At 47.0% G+C, this 25,509-nt stretch overlaps 1 protein-coding gene across 1 annotated transcript in view; it reads right to left on the bottom strand.

The window, feature by feature from the left end:
* CELF4 (CUGBP Elav-like family member 4) overlaps positions 1-25,509 on the bottom strand; it is a 748,518-nt gene that overhangs the window by 286,809 nt on the left and 436,200 nt on the right. Inside the window, exon 3 of the mRNA XM_056848895.1 lies at positions 2,520-2,568. Within this exon, the coding sequence (XP_056704873.1) occupies positions 2,520-2,568 (49 nt within the window). The remainder of the gene's footprint in view (positions 1-2,519; positions 2,569-25,509) is intronic.

The following is a 25,509-nucleotide window of genomic DNA, read 5'->3' as shown; positions in this document are numbered from 1 at the left end:
CGGGGATGTGATTCCATAGAGTCCACCCTCTGACACTTTGAGTCTATTTAAACTACCCTTATAATCCGTTTGAGCAGTGGGCTGCTAATAGATTTTGTTTGTGACAGTTCAGACACAACCAGTTTGGCTCCCGGCTGCTGACGGATTTTTTTTTACCTGTTCAGACAAAGGCGCTTGTGTCCCATTAGCAAAGCGACGATGAGCCGTTTTTTTAATGAAAACTGCTTTCAATTGTTTCCAGTTCTTCCTTGAGCCTCCGAATCGCTCCAGTGTGCTGTTTGAACTGCCTGGAGCACTTTGGGAAGGATGGCAATTGTTTTCCCACCATTTTTTTGCCATTGTGTCCTTTTCCAGATTTTTTTTAACGTTCTGAGATTTGCATTAGAGCGCTATAGTGCTATAACACAAATCTCAGAATGTTAAAAAAAAAAGCCAGAAAAGAACACACCGGCAAAAAAAGGTGGGAAAACAATTGCGGGGCTGTTTGAACTAACCAGAGCACTTTAGAGATGGCTCATAGATGGACTGAAATGAACTGTATGAACACCCATCTTTGTATCGCTTTATTCCAAACCGGACCAACAACGAATGACATCCAGTTTAGAATGGTAATCTGAATGCGGCCTTCCTCTAGGTGAACTGATGTCTGTAGTCTGGAGATCATGTGAAGTTGCAGGAGAACTCCAGGCCCCCACCTATAAGTTAGTACCTCTACTTCCTACAGAATCCCTCAATGGTTTATTGGGAATGGCTCGGTGAGAAAACAAGGTAGACAAGTATTCTAGCGAGCGCCATCGAAATTGGCCAATACTCTGGTCCACTGGTCCTACTAGTGCCCCAATGATTCTTCCTCCTCCTCATCTTTTTGGTGCTGCTGGTTGAGGGGAGGGGGATTACAGGACCCAAGAACCCATGATCCCTCTACTGTCTGGGTTGAACTCTGCTGACACATTTTCCACAACACATGAGAGGGAAATTTGGTCACCACCCACCCCATTTCACTCCACAGCGTCTTTTCTGTTGGGTTCCACTGACAGTGACAGTTGTTGCTTGGGAAGATGGGAGTCTTCCAGGAGCCACATGTGAGGGTCCACGTTCCCCCTCAGCAGAGCTCCAGAAACATTACTCACACCACCCCCGGGATTGAGCTCTGGCCACTAGATTTACAGTTATATTGATTTATTATAAAGTTTTGGTATTGCGAGGCATTTGGGGACACATAACACATTTTGGGGGGAGGAAGCTGCTCTGAGCCACTGAGAGAGCACAAGATATAAATCAAACAAACATTCCCCAGAACCCTCTGCAACAAGCTGTCATTCTACAACAACCGTACTGAGGATTTAAACCCACATCCGTGTGGAACGGATGCCTGGGAAGTAGAAATCCCGACAAACCGCTGCCCTGCGCCAAAAAATATCTGTACATTGCAATGACAATCAGTTTCCTTGCTGGGTAACACAGCCCAAAAATTAAACCTGCAAAAATGGTACTCTAAACAAATCACACGGATGACCCCATCCCCCCAAATGCCACACAAAAGATATGGGCGAGATCCCACATTCGAGATGGAACATTGTCAATGCAAGAAATCCCTCTGTTTAAAACCCGAATATTAGTTCACTTGGCGTCTGAATTCTCCAACAATTGAAGATAACAATCCCCAATTTATAACAAGAGGAGAACCAAAGAGAGTCCATGGCAGATTTCTCAATCTATGGCTACAGATTTGAAGCAGCTAAATCAAGGACAGTCGCTTCTCAAGGAACCCTTCCTGGTGTCCGGACCCTACAGTCTACATTCGACTGGATGGCAGTCCAAGAACCCAAAGACCATTTTGCCACACAAAGTTACTGTCTATTAAACTGTTCCCTTCATACAAAAGAGGTACACAAACTATGCAGCATTCACAAACTTGCATTCAGACACATCCCAAACCCCCAAGAATGCAAAACAGGAATGAAACATTCAAGCACAGAACATTTGGGGGGTTACACCTTAACAGCATTTCCCCCTTTCCATTGCAAGTGAAAGCATAAGTAATCATTTTTTCACACCTCCATTAAAATTTGGAAGGGCCAAGGGGGTTCAGATAAAATTGCTTCCAGCTGCTTCAAGTGGCCATCCATACGCTAGATCCAAGCTAGCTTCTTTCCATGGCGGGGAGATTTCGGCCTCTCGTTTGCAAGGCCGTGGAGAGAACAGGGGTGCGGAGAACTGACGTGGCTGCCGAGACCGTCGACCCAGTTTACATCTGCCTCCCCTCGCCCACTTTTTAACAAGATCGTTATTTGCTTCCACGGCCATCGCTGGCCCCTCCCTGCCTTTTAAAATCAAATAATAATTGAACGTGAGCGCGAGCACGAGCAAAGTGGAGGAGATTTAATAAAGAGGATCTTTGCGGCAGAGGGAATTTTGCTTTGGCAGTGATTGTGTTACTAATTGATCTGCGCATTGCCGGAGAGCAGCCAGAGACAACAATTACGCACAGAGCTGGGGGCTACAAAGAAAGGAACTACCTCCTCGGCTCTCGCTGTCCGCCGGTTTCACCTGGATCGGTCTGTTCATCTGCAAGGAGACACAAGAAGAGAGCGGCGCGTTAGAAAAAAAAGGGTTTAGGGTGGCAGTGCAGAATTCAGTCCAGTTCAGTGGGGCTAGAAAGATGCATGTCCTGACCTGGATGGCCCAGGCTAGCCTGATCTCGTCAGATCTCAGAAGCTAAGCAGGGTCAACCCTGGTTAGTCCTTGGATGGGAGACCACTAAGGAAGTCCAGGGTTGCTATGCAGGGGCAGGCAATGGCAAACTGCTTCTGTAAAGCTCTTGCCTTGAAAACCCTATGGGGTGGCCAGAAGTCGGAGGCAACCTGATGGCACTTTATGCACAGACAGAAAGGTGCACAAACTGATCTGTGGGTGTTCCTTCTATGCGCTGTACCCAGCAAGCATCAGACCCTAGAGCATAATTCAGGCTCCAGCAAATCAAACATGCATTAAAAAACCCCACACTAAACCAGCAAGGTCCCAGTCCTTTAGAGGTAATGAGCTTGAAGTCACATTATCAGTGATGCAGTTTCTGATGTTTATACCACAGTGTTTCAGGTAGTTGGACTACGGAGCAGAGGAAGCTGCCTTTTAGTGAATCAGACCCTTGGTGCATTAAGGTCTGTATTGTCTACTCAGACTAGCAGGATCTCAGCTCGAGTTATTTTCACATCACCTACTACGTGATCCTTTTAGGAGGGGATGCCAGGGATTGAACCTGGGCCTTTTTGCATGCCAAGCAGAGACTCTGCCACTGAGCAACGGCTCCGACCAGTGCTCTGGGAAGTTCTATCTCCCTCCCCTGCGTAAGCAGGTGCAGAGTAAATGAAGTACCTTAGATACAGATTAATATAATTTATGCAGGGCTTTAGAATTCATTGCATCTTATTTCCACTAGCTGCACAGGCCCTGGATGTATGCCCAACAGGTCTCTGTTGGTTCTAGACATTAACTAGCTACCTTTTCCCCGACTCAGGTTCCAAGATCACATCTGCTGCGGTCATCAAGGGATACATTTGAAGAACCCCTTCAACGGAGGGCATTTATGCTCGCCAGGCTTAATGCCCTTCCTTTGGAGGTACTAAATGGTAGATTTAAAAATATTCCCTTCGAGAAAAGATTATGTGTATGTGGCTTGAGTCAATACAACACGCTATAGCATATAATCATAAATTGTCATCCAACCGACGGTCCCCGTAAGAAAATTATTCTACCCTTGATTGATAAAATGAAATCTCTGTATGCTGGTTTTTATTGAACAATTCTATTTCTGAAGTCACTTTAAAGGTGGTGGAATTTCTTATGGGAGTGTCAAAACTAGGACCAAAGTTTAAACTGTATTTAAACTGAAAATGGACAGATAATGTTTTGTACTGCTAATGTTATGTCTCTGGGTTTATGCCAGTAAAGGTTGATTGGATTGGATTGGATGATAATTCATAGAATCATACAATCATAGAGCTGGAGGAGACCACCAGGGTCATCTAGTCCAACCCCCTGCACAATGCAGGAAATTCACATCTACCGCCCCCCCACACACACCCAGTGCCCAGAAGATGGCAAAGATGCCCTCCCTCTCATGAACTGCCTAAGGTCATAGAATCAGCATGTGAGCCAGCCCTGGCTCTCCATGACAAAAGCACCAACACCGGCATCCAAAGTCAGCGAGCCTCACATGAAGCAACCTCAAGCTACAAGCCAAGCCGCTGGCACCTTTTCAATGGTGACACAAGCCTCGCCCCCCTTACACCAAGGCATGTTTCTCCCCTTGAGATGCGAGGACGGCAAGATCAGTTAACCCCTCCTTATGCAAACCAGCTTGTCAGCCACTTTGATAGCTAATAAACTGCAATTTAAGAAGGATGTAGACAAGCTGGAACGTGTCCAGAGGAGGGCAACAAAGATGGTGAGGGGTTTGGAGACCAAATCCTATGAGGCAAGGTTGAAGGAGCTGGGTATGTTTAGCCTGAAGAGGAAAAGACTGAGAGGAGATATGATAACCATCTTCAAGTACTTGAAGGGCTGGCATATAGAGGAGGGTGCCGAGTTATTTTCTGTTGCAACAGAAGGTCGGATCAGAACCAACGTGTTGAAATTAAATCAAAAGCGTTTCCGTCTAGACATTAGGAAGAATGTTCTAACAGAGCGTTTCCTTGGTGGAATAGGCTTCCTGGGGAGGTGCTAAGTGTTCCTTCCATGGAGGTTTAAAGCAGAGGCTAGATGGCCATTTATCAGCAATGCTAATCCTATGACCTTAGGAAGTTCATGAGCGGGAGGGCATCTTGGCCATCTTCTGGGCATGGAGTAGGGAGCACTGGGGGTATGGGGGGAAGGGGGTTGTGCAGGGGGTTGGACTAGATGACCCTGGTGGTCCCTTTCCAACTTTATCATTCTATGATTCTATGACAGCAAGGACGGTTCGCCCCCCCCATCAAGCAAACCTGCTTGTCAGCCACTACAGCTGCTAAATGCTAAAGATGTTTGCCGAACAATTAGAATAAATCTAGATAGTGGTTATGAAACACTTTCCAAAATGCTACTAACCACTAAAGATAATAGTTTTTTAAAAAGAAAAGAAAGAAGCAGACCTAATTTTACTGTCTCCTTGAGAACAAAAAATAATAATTGCCTTATTGAGGATCAACAAGAAGAAGCCACAAAGACTAAGCAGAGGTGGATTGGGACCTTCAACCAACCCAGAAGCAAGCATCCTTGTGAGACCCAGTCCTCTCAGTTTAGGGTTGGCAACCCCAGGTTGGGAAATTCTTAGGGATTGGGGGATAGAGCATGTGGAGGGTAAGGTTTGGGGAGGTGCCCTACCAAAGTATAATGCCATACAGTTGACCCTCCAAAGCAGCCATTTTTAGTTTGGACATAAGAACATAAGAAAGGCCCTGCTGGATCAGACCAAGGCCCATCAAGTCCAGCAGTCTGTTCACACAGTGGCCAACCAGGTGCCTCTAGGAAGCCCCCAAACAAGACGACTGCAGCAGCACCATCCTGCCTGTCTTCCACAGCACCTAATAGAATAGGCATGCTCCTCTGATCCTGGAGGGAATAGGTATGCGTCATGATTAGTATCCATTTTAACTAGTAGTCAAGAATACCCCTATCCCCCATGTCCACTCCCTTCTTAAAGCCTCCCAAGACATCTGTTGCCATTCCAGGAGAACCTCAGACCTCACCTGGATGTTGGCAAGCCTATCTCAGACACAACCAGCATGGATAGGGTCTGAGATAGAGTGTTCCCAATGAAAATGAGAACTGGGCATCCTGGTCAGCTCACAACAAGATGTTAATCCACTGGTGGTTAGGGTTTCCAGCTCCAGGTTGGAAAATACCTGGAAACTTTTTGGGTGGAGCCTGAGGAGTGTGGGGTTTGCACAGGGGAGGGACTTCAGTGGAATATAATGCCATAGATTCCACCTTCCATAGTGGCCATTTTCTCCAGGTGAAATGATCCCTGTTGCCTGGAGATCCCCAGCCACCACTTGTAGGTTGGCAATCCTACCAGGGTGCCCTCCAAGCCCCCATTTTCTCTAGGGTTGCCAACCTCCAGGTGGTGGCTGGAGATCTCCTGCTATTACAACTGATCTCCAGGCGATAGAAATCAGTTCCCCTGGAGAAAATGGCCACTTTGGCAACTGGACTATATTGCATTGAAGCCCCTCCCCTCTCCAAACCCCACCCTCCTCAGACTCCACCCTCAAAATCTCCAGGTATTTCCCAACCCGGAGCTGGCAACCCTAATTTTCTCCTTCCCTCCAGCTCTTCTCCTTGTAGACAATCATTCTTGGGGAGAGGGATATGCCGTCCACAGAGGTAAGACACTTAATTACTTTCCTCTCCGTCTTTCTCCCCATAATTGGTATCTTTCATGTCAAGATGTTCTCTGTTTGCATTATGAGTTGTGTATGTCTCTTTGCTCAGCAAAAGAATTGTCAAGTGCAGAAATCATAGCATGCATTATATTATGCTCAGCATTTACTTACTCATTTCCGTGGGTTCTGTCCTCTTTGTTCCCTCCTCTTACAGGTATATGCACCCCCTGCCAGCCTAACTTACCCCATGGGGTTGTTATGAGGATAATAAAAGAGGAGAGTACAATAGACATTACCCGCTGCTATGAGGAGCGGTTAAAATGCTTAGGGCTGTTTAGCTTAGAAAGAAGGCGGTTAAGGGGAGATATGATAGACGTGTATACAATTATTATATTATACAATTAGGTTGAGGCCTTCATAAAACCATAAGAAAAGCTCTGCTGGATCAGACCAGTGGCCCATCTAGTCCAGCATCCCATCTCACACAGTGGCCAACCAGTTTGTCTGGAGGGCCAACAACAGGGCATAGAGGCAGAGGCCTTCATAAGAAGATAAGAAGACCCCTGCTGGATCAGTCCATCTAGTCCTGTCTCATACAGTGGCCAACCAGTTCCTCTGGAGGGGCAACTACAGGTCACAGAATCATAGGATAGAATAATAGAATCATAGAGTTGGAAAAGACCACCAGGGTCATCTAGTCCAACCCCCTGCACAATGCAGGAAACTCACAACTACCCCCCCACACCCACAGTGACCAGAAGATCACTGGTCATAGAGGCTGAGGATTTCACAAGAACATAAGAAGAGTCCTGCTTGATCAGACCAGTGGTCCATCTAGTCCAGCATCCCATCTCACACAATGGCCAACCAGTTCCTCTGGAGGTCCAAAAACAGGGCATAGAGACCAAGGCCTTCAAAGGTCATCAGAAGAGCCCTGTTGGGTTAGACTAGTGGTCCATCTAGTCCAGCATCCTGTCTCACACAGTGGCCAACCACTTCCTCTGGAGGGCCAAAAACAGGGCATAGAGACCAAGGCCTTCCCCTGATGTTGCCTGTTTACCCTGTGATTCAGAGGTTTACTGCCTCTGAATATGGAAGGTCCCTGTATGAAAACAGCTGAATTTGGATACAATAAATGACCAGTGAACAAACCCAGCATTACCCCTGGCTAAGTTCTTTATGTTTGGCATTCTTAAAAACTGCAAATAGAAAACATTGCCAATTTTCCTAAAACATGTCTAATCTTTGCTTCAAGAGGAAGGTAGCTGTATAACTGAGGGCCAGCCACCACCCAGGCCTGAACATTTGATTGACACCCAAATAAAGTCAAAAAAAGCAAAAAACAAAAAGTGAGAAAAATCAGGTGCGGGGAACGAGAATGCAGCACAAATCACCGATTCCTGCAAGGTAGCTTGAAAATCAAAAAGAGGAGCTGTGTTAGAAAAAAGAAGTTGGCTAGACAAGCTAGCTGAATATACAGTGATGTCCAAGTTGACCCATTTTGTGAATGAAAAATCTCTGGAAGTATTTCAATGGAAATGAAAACTATACTATGAGCATGTGTCTTGAAAAGCACACTTCTTAAAATTAACTACTTATGATCTTTACTTTATTGCATATATAAGCTTGTCAGCATATGCAACTTTTTATTTTACTTTAGATCATTATGTTAGTCTGTCACTAGCAGTAGAAAAGAGCAAGAGTCCAGTAGCACCTTAAAGATGAACAACATTTCTTGTAGGGTATGAGCTTTCGTGCCCTGACCTGGATGGCCCAAGCTAGCCTGATCTCGTCAGATCTCAGAAGCTAAGCAGGGTCAGCCCTGGTTAGTATTTGGATGGGAGACCACCGAGGAAGTCCAGGGTTGCTGTGCAGAGGAAGGCACTGGCAAACCACCTCTGTTAGTCTCTTGCCATGAAAACCCCCCAAAAGGGGGTCGCCATAAGTCAGCTGCGGCTTGACGGCACTTTACACGCACACATGAGCTTTCGTGAGCTATAGCTCACTTCTTCAGATTCTTTCATTTTAGTTAAAAAAAGAAAAATGCTCAAAAGGTATATTTTATTTGCATGATAGCAGTTACATATTGACAGAAATGTTAAAATATATTTTATAAATGCTCTGTGTTAAATGCCGTCAAGTCGCTTCTGACTCATGGCGACCCTATGAATCAAAGTCCTCCGAAATATCCTATCTTTGACAGCCTTGCTCAGATCTTGCAAACTGAGGGCTGTGGCTTCCTTTATTAAGTCAATCTATCTCTTGCTGGGTCTTTCTCTGTTCCTGCTGCCCTCAACTTTTCCTAGCATGACGGTCTTTTCCAGACGGCCTTTTCTACACATTGCTAATTTGTGGTAAAGCTGAAGAGACAAAAAGATAAAGTAACGATAATAATTTTCTTAAACTAGATGAGCAAAATAGATATCATCATAATTTAGAAGGCATATTATATCTGATCTTTATTTGATATTTATTTTATCTGATCTTTATTTTATTGCATATATAAGCTTGTCAGCATATATGGCTTCTTTTATTTTAGTTAAGTAAAATATTCAAAAATGCTTAAAAGGCACATTTTGTCTGCATGATAGTAGTTACATATTGACAGAAATGTTAAAATATATTTTATATATTCTACACATTGCGAATTAGTGGTGAAGCCGAAGAGACAACGAGATAAAATAACGATAATGATTTTCTTATGCTTGTGGAGCAAAATAGATATAACCATAATTTAGAAAGCATATTATATCTGATAGAACTTGAGAGAAAAGATACATATGTAGCAAACACCATTTGTTCTAATCCTAATAATCTTTCTCCTGCTGGGCTAATAGCGTTATATTAAAAACCCTAAAAGATTAGTAAAATGTTTTATAACTGCCCAGAGAGAGGTAGATAGTAGAGTATGTATGTATTGTTGTGTACATAGTATGGATGTTGTGCGTGTTGATTGTCTTTGATGTTTTCGTCTAATTTTTAAAGAAAACAAGTTTAAAAGGAGTTAGAGAAAGGAGTTGTGCTAGAAAAAGGGGGCACACTGGCCACAATAAGAAATGGGATACCACAGGAGCTGTCGCTCAGTTTGTAGAGCATCCGCTTGGCATGCAGAAGGTCCCAGGTTCAGTCCCCGGCATCTCCAGTTAAAGGGACTAGGTGAGTAGGTGATGTGAAAGACCCCTGCCTGAAACCCTGGAGAGCTGCTGCCGGTCTGAGTACACAATACTGGCTTTGATGGATCAAGGGCCTGATTATAAGGCAGCTTCATGTGTTCATTTGTTCATGTGCTAGGTTGTAATGACATATAGTCGCCTTTCCAGAGCAGGCATTTTCTTTAGGAGAAGTGCGATAAATGCTTCAATAAATAAGTAATTAGGGCTGTCGATTCGGTTCGGCCCAAACTGAAAAACAGCCGAATTTCCCCTGATTCGGCGGTTTTTAGTTCGGGACGAACTGAACTCAAAAATGGCAGGAAAAGGGGGGGCCGAATTTAGCGAGTTCGGGAGTTCACGAATAAGTCCGGCAAATTCGGGCCGTCAGTAAGCAGCATAATCGTCAGTAAGCAGCATTCTCCTCCCCCGGCCAATCGGTGGCCAAGCTGGGTCTTCTTCTGGCCAATCAGTCAGGATTGAGTACTGGAGGAATCAGCTGATGTGCGGCCCGTCCGGGGAGAAAGAGAGAGAGAGGGAAATCCTCGTTTGTGTGTGTGTGGGGGTGCTTGTGCACATTTGCTCCTTTCTGTGGCTGCAGGGGGAGTATTTTTGGGGTAAAGACCCCAAACTTTCAGCAGAGATTCAGACAAGCCTTCTTAAGAGACCACCCAAGTTTTGTAAACATTGGGTCAGGGGGTCCCGAGATATGGGCTCCCCCCTTTTTCTTTCCATGGCTGCAGGGGGTGCATTTTTGGGGGTACAGACCCCAAACTTTCAGTGGAGCTTCAGACGAGCCTTCTTAAGAGACCCCCAAGTTTTGTAAACATTGGGTCAGGGGGTCTCGAGATATGGGCTCCACCCCTTTTCCCTCCCCCTTTTCCATTTACCTGGCTGCAGGGGGCGCTTTTTGGGGGATAAAGCCCCCAAACTTTCAGCATAGATTCAGACAATCCTTCTTAAGATACCACCCAAGTTTTGTAAAGATGGGTTCAGTGGGGGCAGAAATATCGCCATCCCCCTTTTCCCTTTCCGTGGCTGCAGGGGGTGCATTTTTGGGGGTGCAGATCCCAAACTTTCAGTGGAGCTTCAGACAAGGCTTCTTAAGAGACCCCCCTAAGTTTTGTAAACATTGGGTCAGGCCCCCCCAAAATATGGGCTTTCCCCTTTCCCCTTTTCCCTATTGGGATGAATGGATCACCCTGTATGCATCTCCAGAGCAAAATGTCCCGTTTTTAAATGGAATCGTCTTGGATTACCCAGTCCTCCTCCCAGCCCCTCCTAATGGAACAGAAGACAGCCACAGTAAGACCCCTTTGGGGGCTTTAATCTATACTTTTTCTCCTGTGTGTGTGTGGGGAAGCAGAGTCTGTGTGTGTGGGGAGGGAGCAGTTTCTGTGGGTGGGGGGGAAGCCAAAGGGGGCTTTCGCCCATTCTGCCTGGGCGTGTGTGTGCCCCCTCGAGTCTTTCTCTCCCTGGTTTGAGGGGGGGCTTCAGTTGTGTATCCTCAGGTTTTCCCTCATTCATAAGATTGATTAGGTCTATTTTGATCCTTGCTCAAAACTGATTTTCAAATGGTGACTTAAAGAATGCATTTGCCTGGTCCCGAGTCCGATGCAAAAGGGGAAATTCCTCCCCCTCCTGCTCCTTATGTATAGCTAGCTGCCTCTGTCCCTTTCCATGCTTTGCACAGTTGCAAAGGTGTTGCTTTACTTGTTTGTGTTGCTTTGCAGCTGGGTTGCTTTGCAAACTTCTCAGCTGTTTGTCAGGGCTGGGAGCTTTGTGCGTGGGCGGCATGCACATTAAGGGTTGGGGGGACCCCTTTCGGGGCCCATATCTCAGCCCCCCTGACCCAATCTTTACAAAACTTGGGGGGTCTGGCAACAAGGGTTCTTTGAAGCTCCGCTGAAAGTTTGGGACCTCTAACCCCAAAAATGCCCCCCCAGAGCCGCAGAAAGGTGCGGTTGTGTTTTTAATGGCTTTATTCGGCCGAATTTTTTTCCCGAACTTTGAATTCCCGCTGAATTGCACGGACCGAAGTGGGGGAGTTCGGACTTCGGCATATGCCGAATCTAAATGGGCCAAATTCAGTCGAATTCGAACTATACCGAATTTTTTTTAATTCAACAGCCCTATAAGTAATAAATAAACCTGTGTTTTATGTAGTCTACAGCTCAGTTGTAACTCCAGGAGAACTCCAGCCCCCACCAGGAGGTTGGCAATCCTAGAAGAAAGGCGGAAATTGCATCTCAGATAGGGTTGCCAGCTCCGTGTTGGGAAATACCTGGAGATTTTGGGGGTGGAGCCTGAGGAGGGTGGAGTTTGGGGAGGGGAGGTGCTTCTACCGGGTATAATGCGGTTCAGTCCACCTTCTAAAGTGGCCATTTTCTCTAAGTGAACTGACCTCTGTTGTCTGGAGATCAGTTGTCATAGAAGGTGATCTCCAGCCACCCCCTGGAGGCTAGGGTTGCCAGCTCTGGGTTGGGAAATACCTGGAGGTTTTTGTGGGGGAGCCTGAGGAGAGCGGGGTTTGGGGAGGGGAGGGACTTCAATGCCATAGAGTCCAATTGCCAAAGTGACCATTTTCTCCAGGTGAACTGATCTCTGTTGGCTGGAGATCAGCTGTAATAGGAGGGATCTCCAGCTAGTACTTGGAGGTTGGCAGCCCTACTGGAGGTTGGCGACCCTACTTCTCAGAAAAAGAAACAAAATTCATGAAATAGCTTTCATTAAGGTCAACCAAAATAACTGTCCATCCCTCCCTCCCTCCATCCTTCCATCCATCTATCCATCCATTAGGGTTGCCTCCAGGTAGTAGCTGGAGATCTGTTATTACAACTGATCTCCAGTGATAGAGATCAGTTCGCCTGGAGAAAATGGCCACTTTGGCAATTGGACTCTATGGCATTGAAGTCCCTCCCCTCCCCAAACCCCACCCTCCTCAGGGTCTGCCCCCAAAACCTCCCCCCAGTGGGGAAGATGGACCTGGCAACCCTGTACATCACCCAAGTCCTGTCTTGACCCTTGAAATTTTTATTTTCCACACTGGGACTAATTGATTCGGGGAGAACCGCAAATCAAGGGGGAGGGGCTGGAGCTCAGTTGTAGAGCATCTACTTGGCATGCAGAAGGTCCCAGATTCAATCCCCGGCATCTCCAGTTAAAGGGACTAGGAAAGTAGGTGATGTGAAAGACTTCTGCTTGAGACCCTGGAGAGCTGCTGCCAGTTTGAGTAGACAATACTGACTTTGATGGACCAAGGGTCTGATTCAGTATAAGGCAGCTTCATGTGTTCATGGGTTACGTGTTCTTCCTCTGAATACACATCTCCTCAAACCCTACTCTCCTCAGGCTCCACCCCAAAAACCTCCCGCCGGTGAGGAATTGGGACCCTACCATCCCTCCACCTGGTACATTTTTATCACCCACTTTTTGACAAAGTACCCTTGAAAATAAAGAAGTGAAAACATTGAGCGGTAGTTCAGAATCTGCCACATCTTCCATTTCAACAATTCTTCACTTCTTCGTTCTATCCTGGAAACCTCCTCGGCCCTAAACGAGCTATGCTTATTCATGGAAAGGGCAACCAGCCTGTGGGCATTTACAGGGGGACTCAACATACAAGCAAACATACTAAGCATCACATCACTGAAAAACAATGAGAATCAAGTGACTTGTGACATGGCTGTTGAATGTGATTTGGCCACCATCCGCTTCGCTGGATCAACACCAAAGAGCATCCTGGGTCATCATAGAATTGTAAGGAACCACCCGGGGCATCTACTCCAACCCCAAGCACAATGCAGGAAATTCACAACTACCTCCACCCCACGCACCCTAGTGACCCCTACTCCATGCCCAGAAGTTGGCTAAGATGCCCTCCCTCTCATCATCTGCCTAAGGTCATCGAATCAGCATTGCTGACAGATGGTCATCCAGCCTCTGCTTAAAAACCTCCAGGGAAAGAGAGCTCACCACCTCCCGAGGAAGCCTGTTCCACTGAGGAACCGCTTGAACTATTAGAAAATTCTTCCTAATGTCTAGACAGAAACTCTTTTGATTTAATTTCAACCCGTTGGTTCTGGTCTGACCTTCTGGGGGGCAACAGAAAACAACTCGACGGCACCCTCCTCGATATGACAGCCCTTCAAGTACTTGAAGACGGTTATCATGTCCCCTCTCAGTCTCCTCCTTTTCAGGCTAAACTGAACAGATATACCTCTTGGAGACGAGGTTATCACCATCCTCCCCAGCTGCCACGTTCCAGTGAAACACGGACCTGTGCTCATGCACGCGCACCTCAGAGCGCATGGCTCTCCCCGCCTACCGCTGGCCAGACCCTCCCCGAGCGCGCACCAAACACGACATCATTTTTCATGTCCAATTACAGCCGCGGCGGTGCCACCGTTAAAAGACAGTGCAGGTACTCCTGTCAGAAAGGGTTTGAGTTACAAGAAGCGATGAATTACAGCAAACCCTTTTTCAATTCTCTGCAGAAATGAATATGTCAGAGCTTGCCGCTTGGTATTTCTCAGAACCATCAGCTACAGGCCAGCAAAGGAATTAGACAAGGGACAGACGCTTCACTGAATTGTGAATTTTTTTTTAAGGGTTCACTCTCCTCTCCCCCCGCCGCATTTCTCCTTCCCTTCTTCTTCTCCCTCTGGTTTTGAAAGGAATTTAGATGGAGGAAAAGGAGATTGAAAAATAGAAGATGCAGACAATCTCTCTCCTTCTCTCTCTCTTTCTCCCTTGTCAATTCCTTCTTCTTTCAGGGCTTTAATTTCTTTTCTTTCTTTCTTTTTTCCTCCCAGGAAACTTTTGAAAAGAACTCTTTTTGAAGTTTGTGTCAGCTCCTCCCCACCCCAATAAAAGAAAGCTGGATTGGGTTTTTTGGGGATAAAAACCAGCACCTGGTTTTTGACAAAGCACCCTTGAAAATAATGAACTGAAAACATGGAGCGGAAGCTCAGAAAATGATGATGATGATGATGACGATGATGATAATAATAATAATAATAATTTTCAGGTCTAACATACACTATCTGAGTAATCTCTCTTGAGACAGGCAAACATTATTATCTTTGTATTGCAGAGAGTACATTAGGGTGAATAGAATAATGGTTTGCCTAAAGGTATCCTGTGAATTTCTGGACAAAGCAAAATCTGAACATGCATTTTCTTACCGCCCGGCTCAGTAGGGTTGCCAGGTCCCTCTTCACCATCGGTGGGAGGTTTTGTTCGGAGCCCGAGGAGGTCGGGGTTTGGGGAGGGGAGGGACTTCAATGCAAAGTGGCCATTTTCTCCAGGGGAACTGATCTCTGTCACCTGGAGATCAGTTGGAATAGTGGGAGAGCTCCAACTAACACCTGGAGTTTGGCAACCGTACAGCTCAGCTGCAACCCTGCACCAGTCCAAAGGACTTACAGTGCCATCCTGAGCTGAGGTCCGCCCTTCTATGTCCACTGGACTTCGAAGCATGGAACTCTGCATAGGGTGGCACTGTGAAAGTCAGGGTACTACATAATATGGATCTGCGGTAGGGCTGTCGATTCGGTTCATCCCAAACCGAAAAACAGCCGAATTTCCCCTGATTCGGCGGTTTTTAGTTCGGATGGAACCAAACTCAAAAAAGGCGGGAAAACGGGGAGCCGAATTCATCGAATTCGGGGTGTTCGGTGAATAAATTCAGCAAATTCAGGGTTCGGCGCAGCAGCATAACCGTCAGTTAGTAAGCAGCTTTCTCCTGCAGCCAATCGGTGGCCAAGCTGGGTCTTCTTCTGGCCAATCAGTTTGAGCGATTGAGTGCATGAGCCCAGCTGCTGCGCGGCCCGGGAAAAGAAAGAGAGAGTATCTGTTTGTGTGTGAGAGAGAAATCTCCGTGGGGGGGTGCTTGTGTACATTCGCTCCTTTCTGGAAAGGTGTGGTTGTGATTTTAATGGCTTTATTCGGCCAAATTTTCCCCCGAACTCGGGACCTCATGCCGAATTGCACGAACCGAAGCGGGGGAGTTTGGACTTCGGCATTTCCCGAATAAAAACGGGCCAAATTTTGCCGAATCCGAATTTTACTGAATTTTTTTTCAACAGCCCTAATCTGCGGTACACACACTTCCTCTCCCCAATTCGCTGTTCCAAATTCTTAAGCTGAATAGTCTCCAAACATCTGTCAGGTGTTTTAAATCTGCCTTAAACTCCTGCAGAGAAAACCTAGGCATTTTTTTTAACTAGGAAGAGCCCCCTCCCCCCTCCCCCCCGGTGCTCACTGAGGATTTTTCTGACATAAGTATGCATCAAGGAGGCAGCCCTCGTGATATTTGAATGCAATTTTTGATATCTCACAGCTGAACGTTTGGCAATATTTGATAACTGACATTCAGTAGTACTTTATATTTGACAGTAGAGATAGCTGTCTAGATTTCTAGGACATATTTACCCCCCTTCCTCTGTGGAGGTCAGGATGCCATACATGGTTCTCCCTGCTACATGTTACAACAACCTTGTGAGGTAGGCTAGGCTAAGAGAGTGACCCAAACCTGACCCAACAAGTTTCACAGCGGAAGGATAATTTGTATCCAGATTTCCCAGACCCTGGTCCAACACTCTTGCTGCTACATCACACAGGCTGTCAGAAAGGAAGGAAGGAAGAAAGAAGAGAGGGAAGAAGGGAAAGAAAGAAAGAAAGAAAGAAAGAAAGAAAGAAAGAAAGAAAGAAAGAAAGAAAGAAAGAGAGGGAGGGAGGGAGGGAGGGAGGAAGAGAGAGAAAGAAAGAAAGAAAGAAAGAAAGAGAGGGAGGTAGGGAGGGAGGGAGGGAGGGAGGAAGAGAGAGAAAGAAAGAAAGAAAAAGAAAGAAAGAAAGAAAGAAAGAAAGAAAGAAAGAAAGAAAGAAAAAGGGAGGGAGGGAGGGAGGAAGGGAGAGAGAGAGAGAGAGGAAGGAAGGAAGGAAAGAAGTCCTCATCCCTCTAAGATTGCTTTACAAGATTTTCAGTTTATGGTGCTGCCATTCATATTTGACAGCGGTTTAAAAGTTTAAAGTATGGCTGGATTACGTGAACAGAAAGGCAGGCAGGCAGGCAGATAGATAGCAATGCATATCCACACATTTCCCATCACCATTGACTACATCAGTATCTTCCTTGACACTTTTTTCTTGCATTGCCATGCTCTGTGCACCTTGAAGGTGCTATGGAACTAACAAAATTAAGCCCCTATTCAATCTAGCTCTAAGGTTTGAGTGTTAAATCAGCCACGGCGATGGGGCGCTTCGGGAAGTAAAACCAGAAGTGACATCATTGCCTGCATGTGCCTGAGCGCACATGCGGCCACCCCAGCCCCGCCCCCTAAAACCTCCCGCCAGTTGTGAGGGGGGACCTGGCAACCCTACCCATGAATGGCTGTCATTCCCTCCTATGAAAGAAAGCTGAGCACAAAACCCAGACCTCGGGCCCGCCAAAATAATCGACATGTTGCTATTGGGTTCAGAAAATCCCGCGGGGGAAAGTGGTCTCTCGCTGACTCCAGGACGTTCGATTCTGCAAGCAAACCTCTTCTCTGTGCTTGGGACCAGGTTATTTTTTTTGGGGGGGAGGGAGGGGGGTGATCCCCCAACCCCTTGGAAAGGGAAGCGAACCGCACTGGCGAAGCGTTCAGCGGCCTTTAATTGGCACCTCGGTGAACGAAAGCCCCCACAGATCCTCGCCGCCGGTAAGGCGCATACCAATGAAGTCTAATCCATAATAATGAGGCAGAGTTTGCTGCATCGTTAGTAGGCATTCACCCAGAAGTCTCAAGACGCCGTACAGCTACTGATATTTTCTTCCTTGGTCCGCGGTTGGCCTGGCGGTTCTGTTTTAATAATGTGCGCTCGCTAGGATTGGGTGGTCAGGAAATAGCTGTTGTGGGGAAGCGTCCACAAATGGTCGGCCGTGTCCGTGTCCCAAGCTGCACACGTGCGGGGATTCGCCTCAAGGCTTTCTCCCTGCCAGGTAGGGATGCCAACTAGGGTTGCCAACCTCCAGGTAGTGAATTCAAAGTACAAGCACAAGCAAAAGTAAACCCACAATAAGGTTACTACAGTACAATATTGCTGTTTAGAAAAATATATATTGAGAATAGTCTCACAAACACAACCTCAGTTGAGCAAACAGGAAATCTGCAGTATTTGCATACTGCATACCGCAGTATTTGCAGTATGGACTTGAAATGAATTGAGCACTTTTGCCTATACTTACCATATTGTAACGCTTTGTGGGTCGTTATATTGGGTCTATATTAGACCAACTGCAAATTTCCTGTTTGCTCAACTGAGGTTGTGTTTGTGAGATTGTTATTCTCCATATATATTTTTCTAAACAGCAATATTGTATTGTAGTAACCTTATTGTGGGTTTACTTTTGCTTGTGCTTGCACTTTGAGTTCACAACTTCTGAGTAGCACTTGTAGCCAATTTTGACTACAACCTCCAGGTAGTAGCTGGAGAGCTCCTGCTATTACAACTGATCTCCAGCCGATAGCGATCAGTTCACCTGGAGATCGGGTTGCCAAGTGCCCGGTGGTGGTGGACAAACCCCCGCCAATCCACCCCGCTGGCTGCCGACCAGCTGAGGGTGGGTGGGCAAATGTGCACACATCCCTCCACACCGCGGCATGTCACTTCCAGTTGACACCTGGAAGCGTTGCATCGCGAGGGGGCTTTTACCACTGCGGCACTTCCGGGTGTAAACTGGAAGTGATGCGCAAGCGTCAGCGTGGCTGCGTGCATGCAATCCCCTCAGCTCTGCCCCAAAAGCCTCCCGTTGGAGGACAGGGGGGACCTGGCAACCATACCTGGAGAAAATGGCCACTTTGGGCAATTGATCTCTGTGTAGGGTTGCCAACTGCCAGGTAGTAGCAGGAGATCGCCTGCTAATTCAACTGATCTCCAGCCGATAGAGATCAGATCACCTGAAGAAAAATGGCCACTTTGGCAATTGAACTCTATGGCATTGAAGCTCCTCCCCTCCCCAAACCCCGCCCTCCACAGGCTCCGCCCCAAAAATCTCCTGCTGGTGGCGAAGAGGGACCTGGCAACCCTAACTCTGCGGCATTGAAGCCCCTCCCCTCCTCTAGGAATCTCTGGCAACTCGTGGTACCCTAGGCTACTTCCAGGTTTTACCCAGAAGTGACATAAGGTAAAGGTAAAGGTCCCCTGTGCAAGCACCGGGTCATTCTTGACCCATGGGGTGATGTCACATCCCGACATTTTTTAGGCAGACTTTGTTTGTGGGGTGGTTTGCCAGTGTCTTCCCCAGTCATCTTCCCTTTACCCCCAGCAAGCTGGGTCCTCATTTTACCGACCTCGGAAGGATGGAAGGCTGAGTCAACCTTGAGCTGGCTACCTGAACCCAACTTCCGTTGGGATCGAACTCAGGTCGTGAGCAAAGTTTGGGACTGCAATACTGCAGTTTACCACTCTGCGCCACGGGGCTCCTAGAGTGACATGGCAATGTCAAAAAAAAAGCTGTTTTATTATTATTATTCTCCAGCTCATGGTGGGGGGTCTGGCAAGCCGAGGTCACCCCGAAGGTCTCACTTCTACAACGTTTCTTTTCTGGACAAAGCTGCTATTTCAAGACGAGGAGGAGAAAGGAGGCAGATTCTCCACGTTCCATTAGGCTCATAATTTTCAATAAACAAGCAGTCGTTTTTCTGCCGGAGGTAGGTGTGTGGTTGTACTAATTGGAAATTAGCAGCTTTTTCTGCTCCAGAGCGGGGAGGGGGAGATTTTTGATCTCCATCCACTCGGCGGGGCCAGACATCAGTTTAGGAAGAGCTTTCTCAAATATTGTTACAGATGGCCCCTAATACTGGGAAAGCTATTATTATTATTATTTCTGACAGTCAGAGCGGTTCCTCGGTGGAACAGGCTTCCTCGGGGGGGGGGGCTCTCTCCCTCTTGGGAGGTTTTGAAGCATAGGCTAGGTGGCCATCTGTCAGCAATGCTGATTCTGTGAACTTAGGCAGATGATGAGAGGGAGGGCAGGGAGGGTTGTGTCACTGTTTGGCTCTCGTGGCCCTTTCTTACATGCCCAGGGTAATGCTGATCACTACTTGGGGATCAGGAAGGAATCTCCCCCTCCCCATAGCCAGATTGGCCAGGGATCCTGGAGGATTTTTTTGACCATCTTCTGGGAATGGAGTAGGGGGCACTCGGGGTGTGGGGGGGGGGAGGTAGTTGTGAATTTCCTGCACTGTGCGGGGGGGGGTTGGACTAGATGACCCTGATGGTACCTTCCAACTCGATGATATTGTTGTTGTTGTTGTTAAATATTGTTGTTGTTGTTGTTAAATATTATTATTATTATTACATTTTCTCCTTCTGCTCAGGATGGAGTACACAGTTCTCTCCTTAATTTGTCATATTGTGCCGGCAGGTGAAGACCTTTTTTGTTTTGTGTGGCATTCCCTCAGTGATCCCTCCTTCCTGCCCAATATTTTAATTGATATTTCTTATGTATTTGTATGTATTTTAGCTCTGCTTTTAATTATTTATATACCCTTTTTGTGCCCTTTTATGGATACAGTGGACCGCCAAAAAGACACATCAAGATGGCCCCGCTAGCCCAATCTTGTCAGATATCGGAAGCTAAGCAGGGTTTGCCCCGGTTAGTTTATGGATGGGAGACCACTGAAGAAGTCCAAGGTTGCTACGCAGAGGCAGGCAATGGCCAACCATCTCCAAACGTCTTTTGCCTTGAAAACCCTATGCAGTCGGAATAAGTCAGCTGCAACTTGATGGTACTTCCTACTGCCAGATCCAATGAAGCCTGACCTCTCCCTAGAAGTTAAAATGACTAAACTGGGATTGGCATACTTTGATCACATTATGAGAAGACTCACGGGAAAAGACAATCGTGCTAGGAAAAGTGGAAGGCAGCAGGAAAAGAGGAAGAAGTAGAAGAAGAGTTGGTTTTTATATGCCGACTTTCTCTACCACTTAAGGAAGAATCAAACCAGCTTACAATCACCTTCCCTTCCCCTGCTCACAACAGACGCCCTGTGAGGTAGGTGAGGCTGAGAGTGTGTAACTAGCCAAGGTCACCCAGCTGGCTTCATGTGTAGGAGTGAGGAAACCAACCCGGTTCACCAGATTAGCCTCCACCACTCATGTGGAGCAGTGAGGAATCAAACCCGGCTCTCCAGATCAGAGTCCACCTCTACAAACCACCGCTCTTAACCACTACACCACTACAACACGAGTTGGATTGACTCAATCAAGGAAGCCACAGCCTTCAGTTTGTAAGTCCTGAGCAAGGCTGTTAAATATAAGACATTTTTGGAGGAGATTAATTCGTAGGGTCATCATGAGTCAGAAGCGACTTAAACGCACACACTTTTTGACAGGAAGGATTTACTGATAATCTGTTTTTGTACCTACCTTAAAGTAAATAACAGCATTTTAAAGAAGTTGGGAGGAGAATAGAAAAGCAAGCATAACAAATACGAGGTGAAAGGAATGGTGGAGATGTCAGCAAACCAGGTATGCCAGCCCCTTCTTCTATCTGCTTTACTGACTGCACCAGCCGCATCTCAGGCCCAGCACAAGAAGCATGATGCAAAGGAAGAAGAAAAACATCACTCATCCCTGCTCGGTTCGTGTTGCTTGCAGCACCAGAGAGAGCAAGCACATGCCCATCTCTGCGGGAATTTTGCATGCAGCCCCAGACCTCCAGGTGGTTTGGGGGCATGCTCTTCTATTCCAGCCAAGTAGGCGAAAACATCGCCCTTCTGCTCTGCATGCAGATCTGCTCTCCAGGGCCTTTCAGGGGGTCAGATTTGCATATAAAATAAGTACTTGTTTGGTAATAAGCACTACAAAACAAATCCTGCTCCGTCTCTCCCCCACCCCTGTGCGTTTTCCCTACAGAGTTCTGCCACTATATTTTTGAAGATATTTAAAGATTTCTGCACATTGCACATTCTTGTTGATGGTAGAATAATTATAATGCTTCAGACTACTGAACTAGGGTTGCCAACCTCCAGGTACTATCTGGAGATCTCCTGTTATTTAAAGTTATCTCCAGCCGATACAGATCAGTTCACCTGGAGAAAATGGCCAATTTGGCAATTGGACTCTATGGTCCCTCCTCTCCCCAAACCCCGCCCTCCTCAGGCTCTGCCCCAAAAACCTCCCGCCGATGGCGAAGAGGGACCTGGCAACCTTATACTGAACCCATCAGATGTGGGACTTATGGTGTGTGGATTGGGGGTGGGGTTTGGAGAGTAGAGGGACCTCTGTGGGGTAAAATGCAATAAAGCAGCCATTTTCTCCAGAGGAACAGATCTCTGTAGTCATGAGATCAGTTGTTATGCCGGGAGATCTCCAGGCCCCAACTGGAGGATGGCAAGCTACACCTCCCCAGATCCCTCCTTCTTCTCTGCCTCTAGGTTTTGCCTTTCATTCAGTTACATCACTAGGGTTGCCAACCTCCAGATAGTGGCAGGAGATCTCCTGCTATTACAACTGATCTCCAGCCGATAGAGATCTGTTCACCCGGAGAAAATGGCCGCTTTGGCAATTGGACTGTATGGCATTGAAGTCCCTCCCCTCCCCAAACCCCACCCTCCTCAGGCTCCACCCCAAAAACCTCCCGCCGGTGGTGAAGTTGGACCTGGCAACCCTATACATCACCCAAGTCCTGGCTTGACCCTTGAAATTTCCATTGTCCACACTGGGGTCAATTGATTCGGGGAGGGTCACAATCGCAAATCAAGAGGGAGGGGCTGGGGCTCAGTGGTAGAGCATCTGCTTGGCATGCAGAAGGCCCCAGGTTCAATCCCCGGCATCTCCAGTTAAAGGGACTAGGCAAGTAGGTGATGCGAAAGACCTCTGCCTGAGACCCTGGAGAGTTGCTGCCAGTCTGAGTAGACAATGCTGACTTTGAAGGACCAAGGGTCTGATTTCTTATAAGGCAGCTTCATGTGTTTATGGGTTACGTGTTCTTCCTCTGAATCCACACTTCCAATTGTTCCTAATGAAGATCCCCCCCACACAGTTGCCAGCCCCTAGATTCTTTATAACTCTCCCTTCTGCTTTGGTGAAGTTTATACTGCTGGCCTCTCTCAGGTTCTGCTTGAGTCTCGCCTGACAGTTCTCCACTCCCCTGGCATCATCCACATACACAAGACAGGAGGGGGGAAAGATGGATTGGTCAGGAGACGGATGCATTAGAATGTGTGTTCCTATGATATATAGAAAAGGCTCTCCAAGTGTGCAGATGGCCAGTAGCGTTCATTCTCAGGGGTGGGCAGCAGAGCACTGACTGATTTGGAAAGGTCAGAGACTTCAAGGTATTTCCCCCCCCCCCCATCTCTCATATAATCCTGTTTTGAATCATCTCATCTGTTTGCGCTCGGCCTTTGCGGAATCGGTCTCCTCGTCAGAGGCGGGATGGGAAGGGGGAGGGCGGAAGCCCTGGCATCCGGCAGATCCGTGTTGGGCCGGAGCTGATATTCGAGGGAAATATTCTGCACGTTTGTTTTTTGGACGCAGTTGATGTGGTTCTTGCTAATGAACCCTTGGTGAGACACAACAGCCTAAATTGTCTGATCTTCACTCAAACAGTTCACCCATGAAGATGCTGAGGAACTCTTTCAAACATAAGAACATAAGAAAGGCCATGCTGGATCAGACAAAGTCCATCAAGTCCAGCAGTCTGTTCACACAGTGGCCAACCAGGTGCCTCTAGGAAGCCCACAAACAAGACGGAGAAAATGGCTGCTTTGGCAATTGGACTCTATGGCATTGAAGTCCATCCCCTCCCCAAACCCCTCCCTCCTCAGGCTGTGCCCCAAAAACCTCCTTCCGGTAGTAAAGAGGGACTCGGCAACCCTACTGATCATCCTTGTCACCTGGATATCAGTTGTAATAGCGGGAGATCTCCAGCCACCACCTGCAAGTTGGCAACCCTATTAGAGACCAACAAGATTTCAGGGGTATAAGCTTTTGAGAGTCACGGCTCCCTTCACCAGACATCATCCTAGATATATTCCATTTGCCTTAGTAACCTGATGGCTGTATTTTGAATCAATTCAACTCGAAGCGTTAGAATCTAGTAGAGACCGGATCCACTCCAATCAAGTTGTTAGAATTCCCAGTGCCTTCCCTTCTCTGTCGTTTCCCTCCCTCCCTCCTGCATCCTCATCCTCATGTACCAATGCATTAAGCAAGATGTGCCATTAATTTCTTCATCATCATAACTTAAGCCCGGGACATACCCTTTAAATATTCATTCAGCTATGAAAACCGGGCATTAAAATTTTAATAATGTCAAACTCATTTGAACTGGGCTCCTGGGGGACTATTACAATACAATTAGAATAAATATGATGATTGATTTGATGGAAACGTTCACCTGTCCATGTCGGCTAATGGTCAAACTCCCCCGGCAGGCCTGCCAAGTGCCACGTTATTTACTCCTGTCTCGCTAACCTGCCGGGGTGTTGCGCTCCGTCTCGAACGACCGGCTCACTCGCGTAACGTTTGCTTGGCCGGCGGTGCCCTCTGGCAATACCAGGGTAGGTGAAGCATCTAGATCAGAACTAGAGAAGACAACTCCCTGGCACTCAAGGTGTTTTTTTTTCTACCCCTTCCCTTCCCTTTGTGGCATTTAATTAAATAGGGTGTGCTGATTAAAGACACTAAAAGTTCAGCCATAAACTTTCCGCCGGCGTCAGACATTAACCTTTTTTTACAGCGTGTTTCTGAACTGGGAAGGTTTGATCATTCTATCAACATACTCTAGAAATAACTCTACAGCTGACAGCGGGTGACTTTGAACTAGTGTAAGATCAGGACAGACGAGGAAGGGGGTCTGGGCTCCTGAAGTTGTTTAGGATGCTGGTGCAGGTGCAGGTGCAGGTGCAGGTGCAGGTGAAGAAGAAGAAGAAGAAGATTGCTTCCTGACCCCAAAGTGGTGATCAGCATTTCCCTGGGCATGTAAGAAAGGTTGGTCACTCAGATGTAAAACACGTGCATCCACTCTTCAAGCGACTCACGGCCTGAACATTAGTTACAGCAAAAGGAAGAATCTTCCGAAAGACTCTCCCTCCTCCCTCTCATTCCTTTTAAAAATATTTATTCATTGCCATAGGTTGGAGAGGGCTGTATTCACCAAGGCAACAAACCGGAGGAGTGAGAATACGGCGTTGCTAATGGAAACACTAATTTGATAGAGACAGATAAGTGTACGGTTCGGTTCTGGAACGCCGCCTTTCGTGCCGGCTCTCCCCCTCCCGTCCCTTCTCTGTTCATTTTAAGTAATATACCATTAATAATAATACTTGGCCTTTATAACCCGACTTTTTCAAGTATTTACTCATTAATTCCCACATGTCCCGCCTAGGATACATTTATCACCATTTTGACAAACGGGGAGGGGGGGTTAAGGTAGACTGGAGGGAATCGTTCAGGCCAGCACGCGCGGCTGCAGGTACCATGTTATCACCTTCAGGATGAAGAAGGATTGCTAGCAGTTTGGGGACCCGGCTGAGATGGAACGAAGACCCGATTTTATGAATGAGTCCTGCAGTATGTGGGATTGCTCATGGGGTGACCTCATGTCTGGGATGAGTGATGAGGAAATCAAACTGGGGGTAATCCAGCGCGGGGCTGCCAGAAAAAAAAACCAGGTAGTTTCAAATAGGAATGAGCCAAATTCCCCATCTTAATGATACATATGAATCTGGGAGACCTGGGTTCAAATCCCCACAATATGAAGTTGGCTGGATGACCTTATTTTTGTATTTGTTTACAATATTGGCCAGGCGGGAAGGTGGCATGGTATTGCCCAACCCCATCAGCTCTCAGAAGCGAAGCAGGGTTGGTACTTGGATGGGAGACCACCAAGGAGACCACCAAGGAAGACTCTGCAGAGGAAGGCAGCGGCAAACCAAACCATCTCTGCTTAATCTTGTGCCTTGAAAACCCCTCGTTGGAGTTGCCATAAGTTGGCTGCGACT

The sequence above is a fragment of the Euleptes europaea genome, chromosome 4, assembly GCF_029931775.1.
Source record: "Euleptes europaea isolate rEulEur1 chromosome 4, rEulEur1.hap1, whole genome shotgun sequence".
NCBI lineage: Eukaryota > Metazoa > Chordata > Lepidosauria > Squamata > Sphaerodactylidae > Euleptes > Euleptes europaea.
The sequence above is the reverse complement of the archived record's forward strand: the minus strand, read 5'-3'. Positions and strand labels throughout refer to the sequence as shown.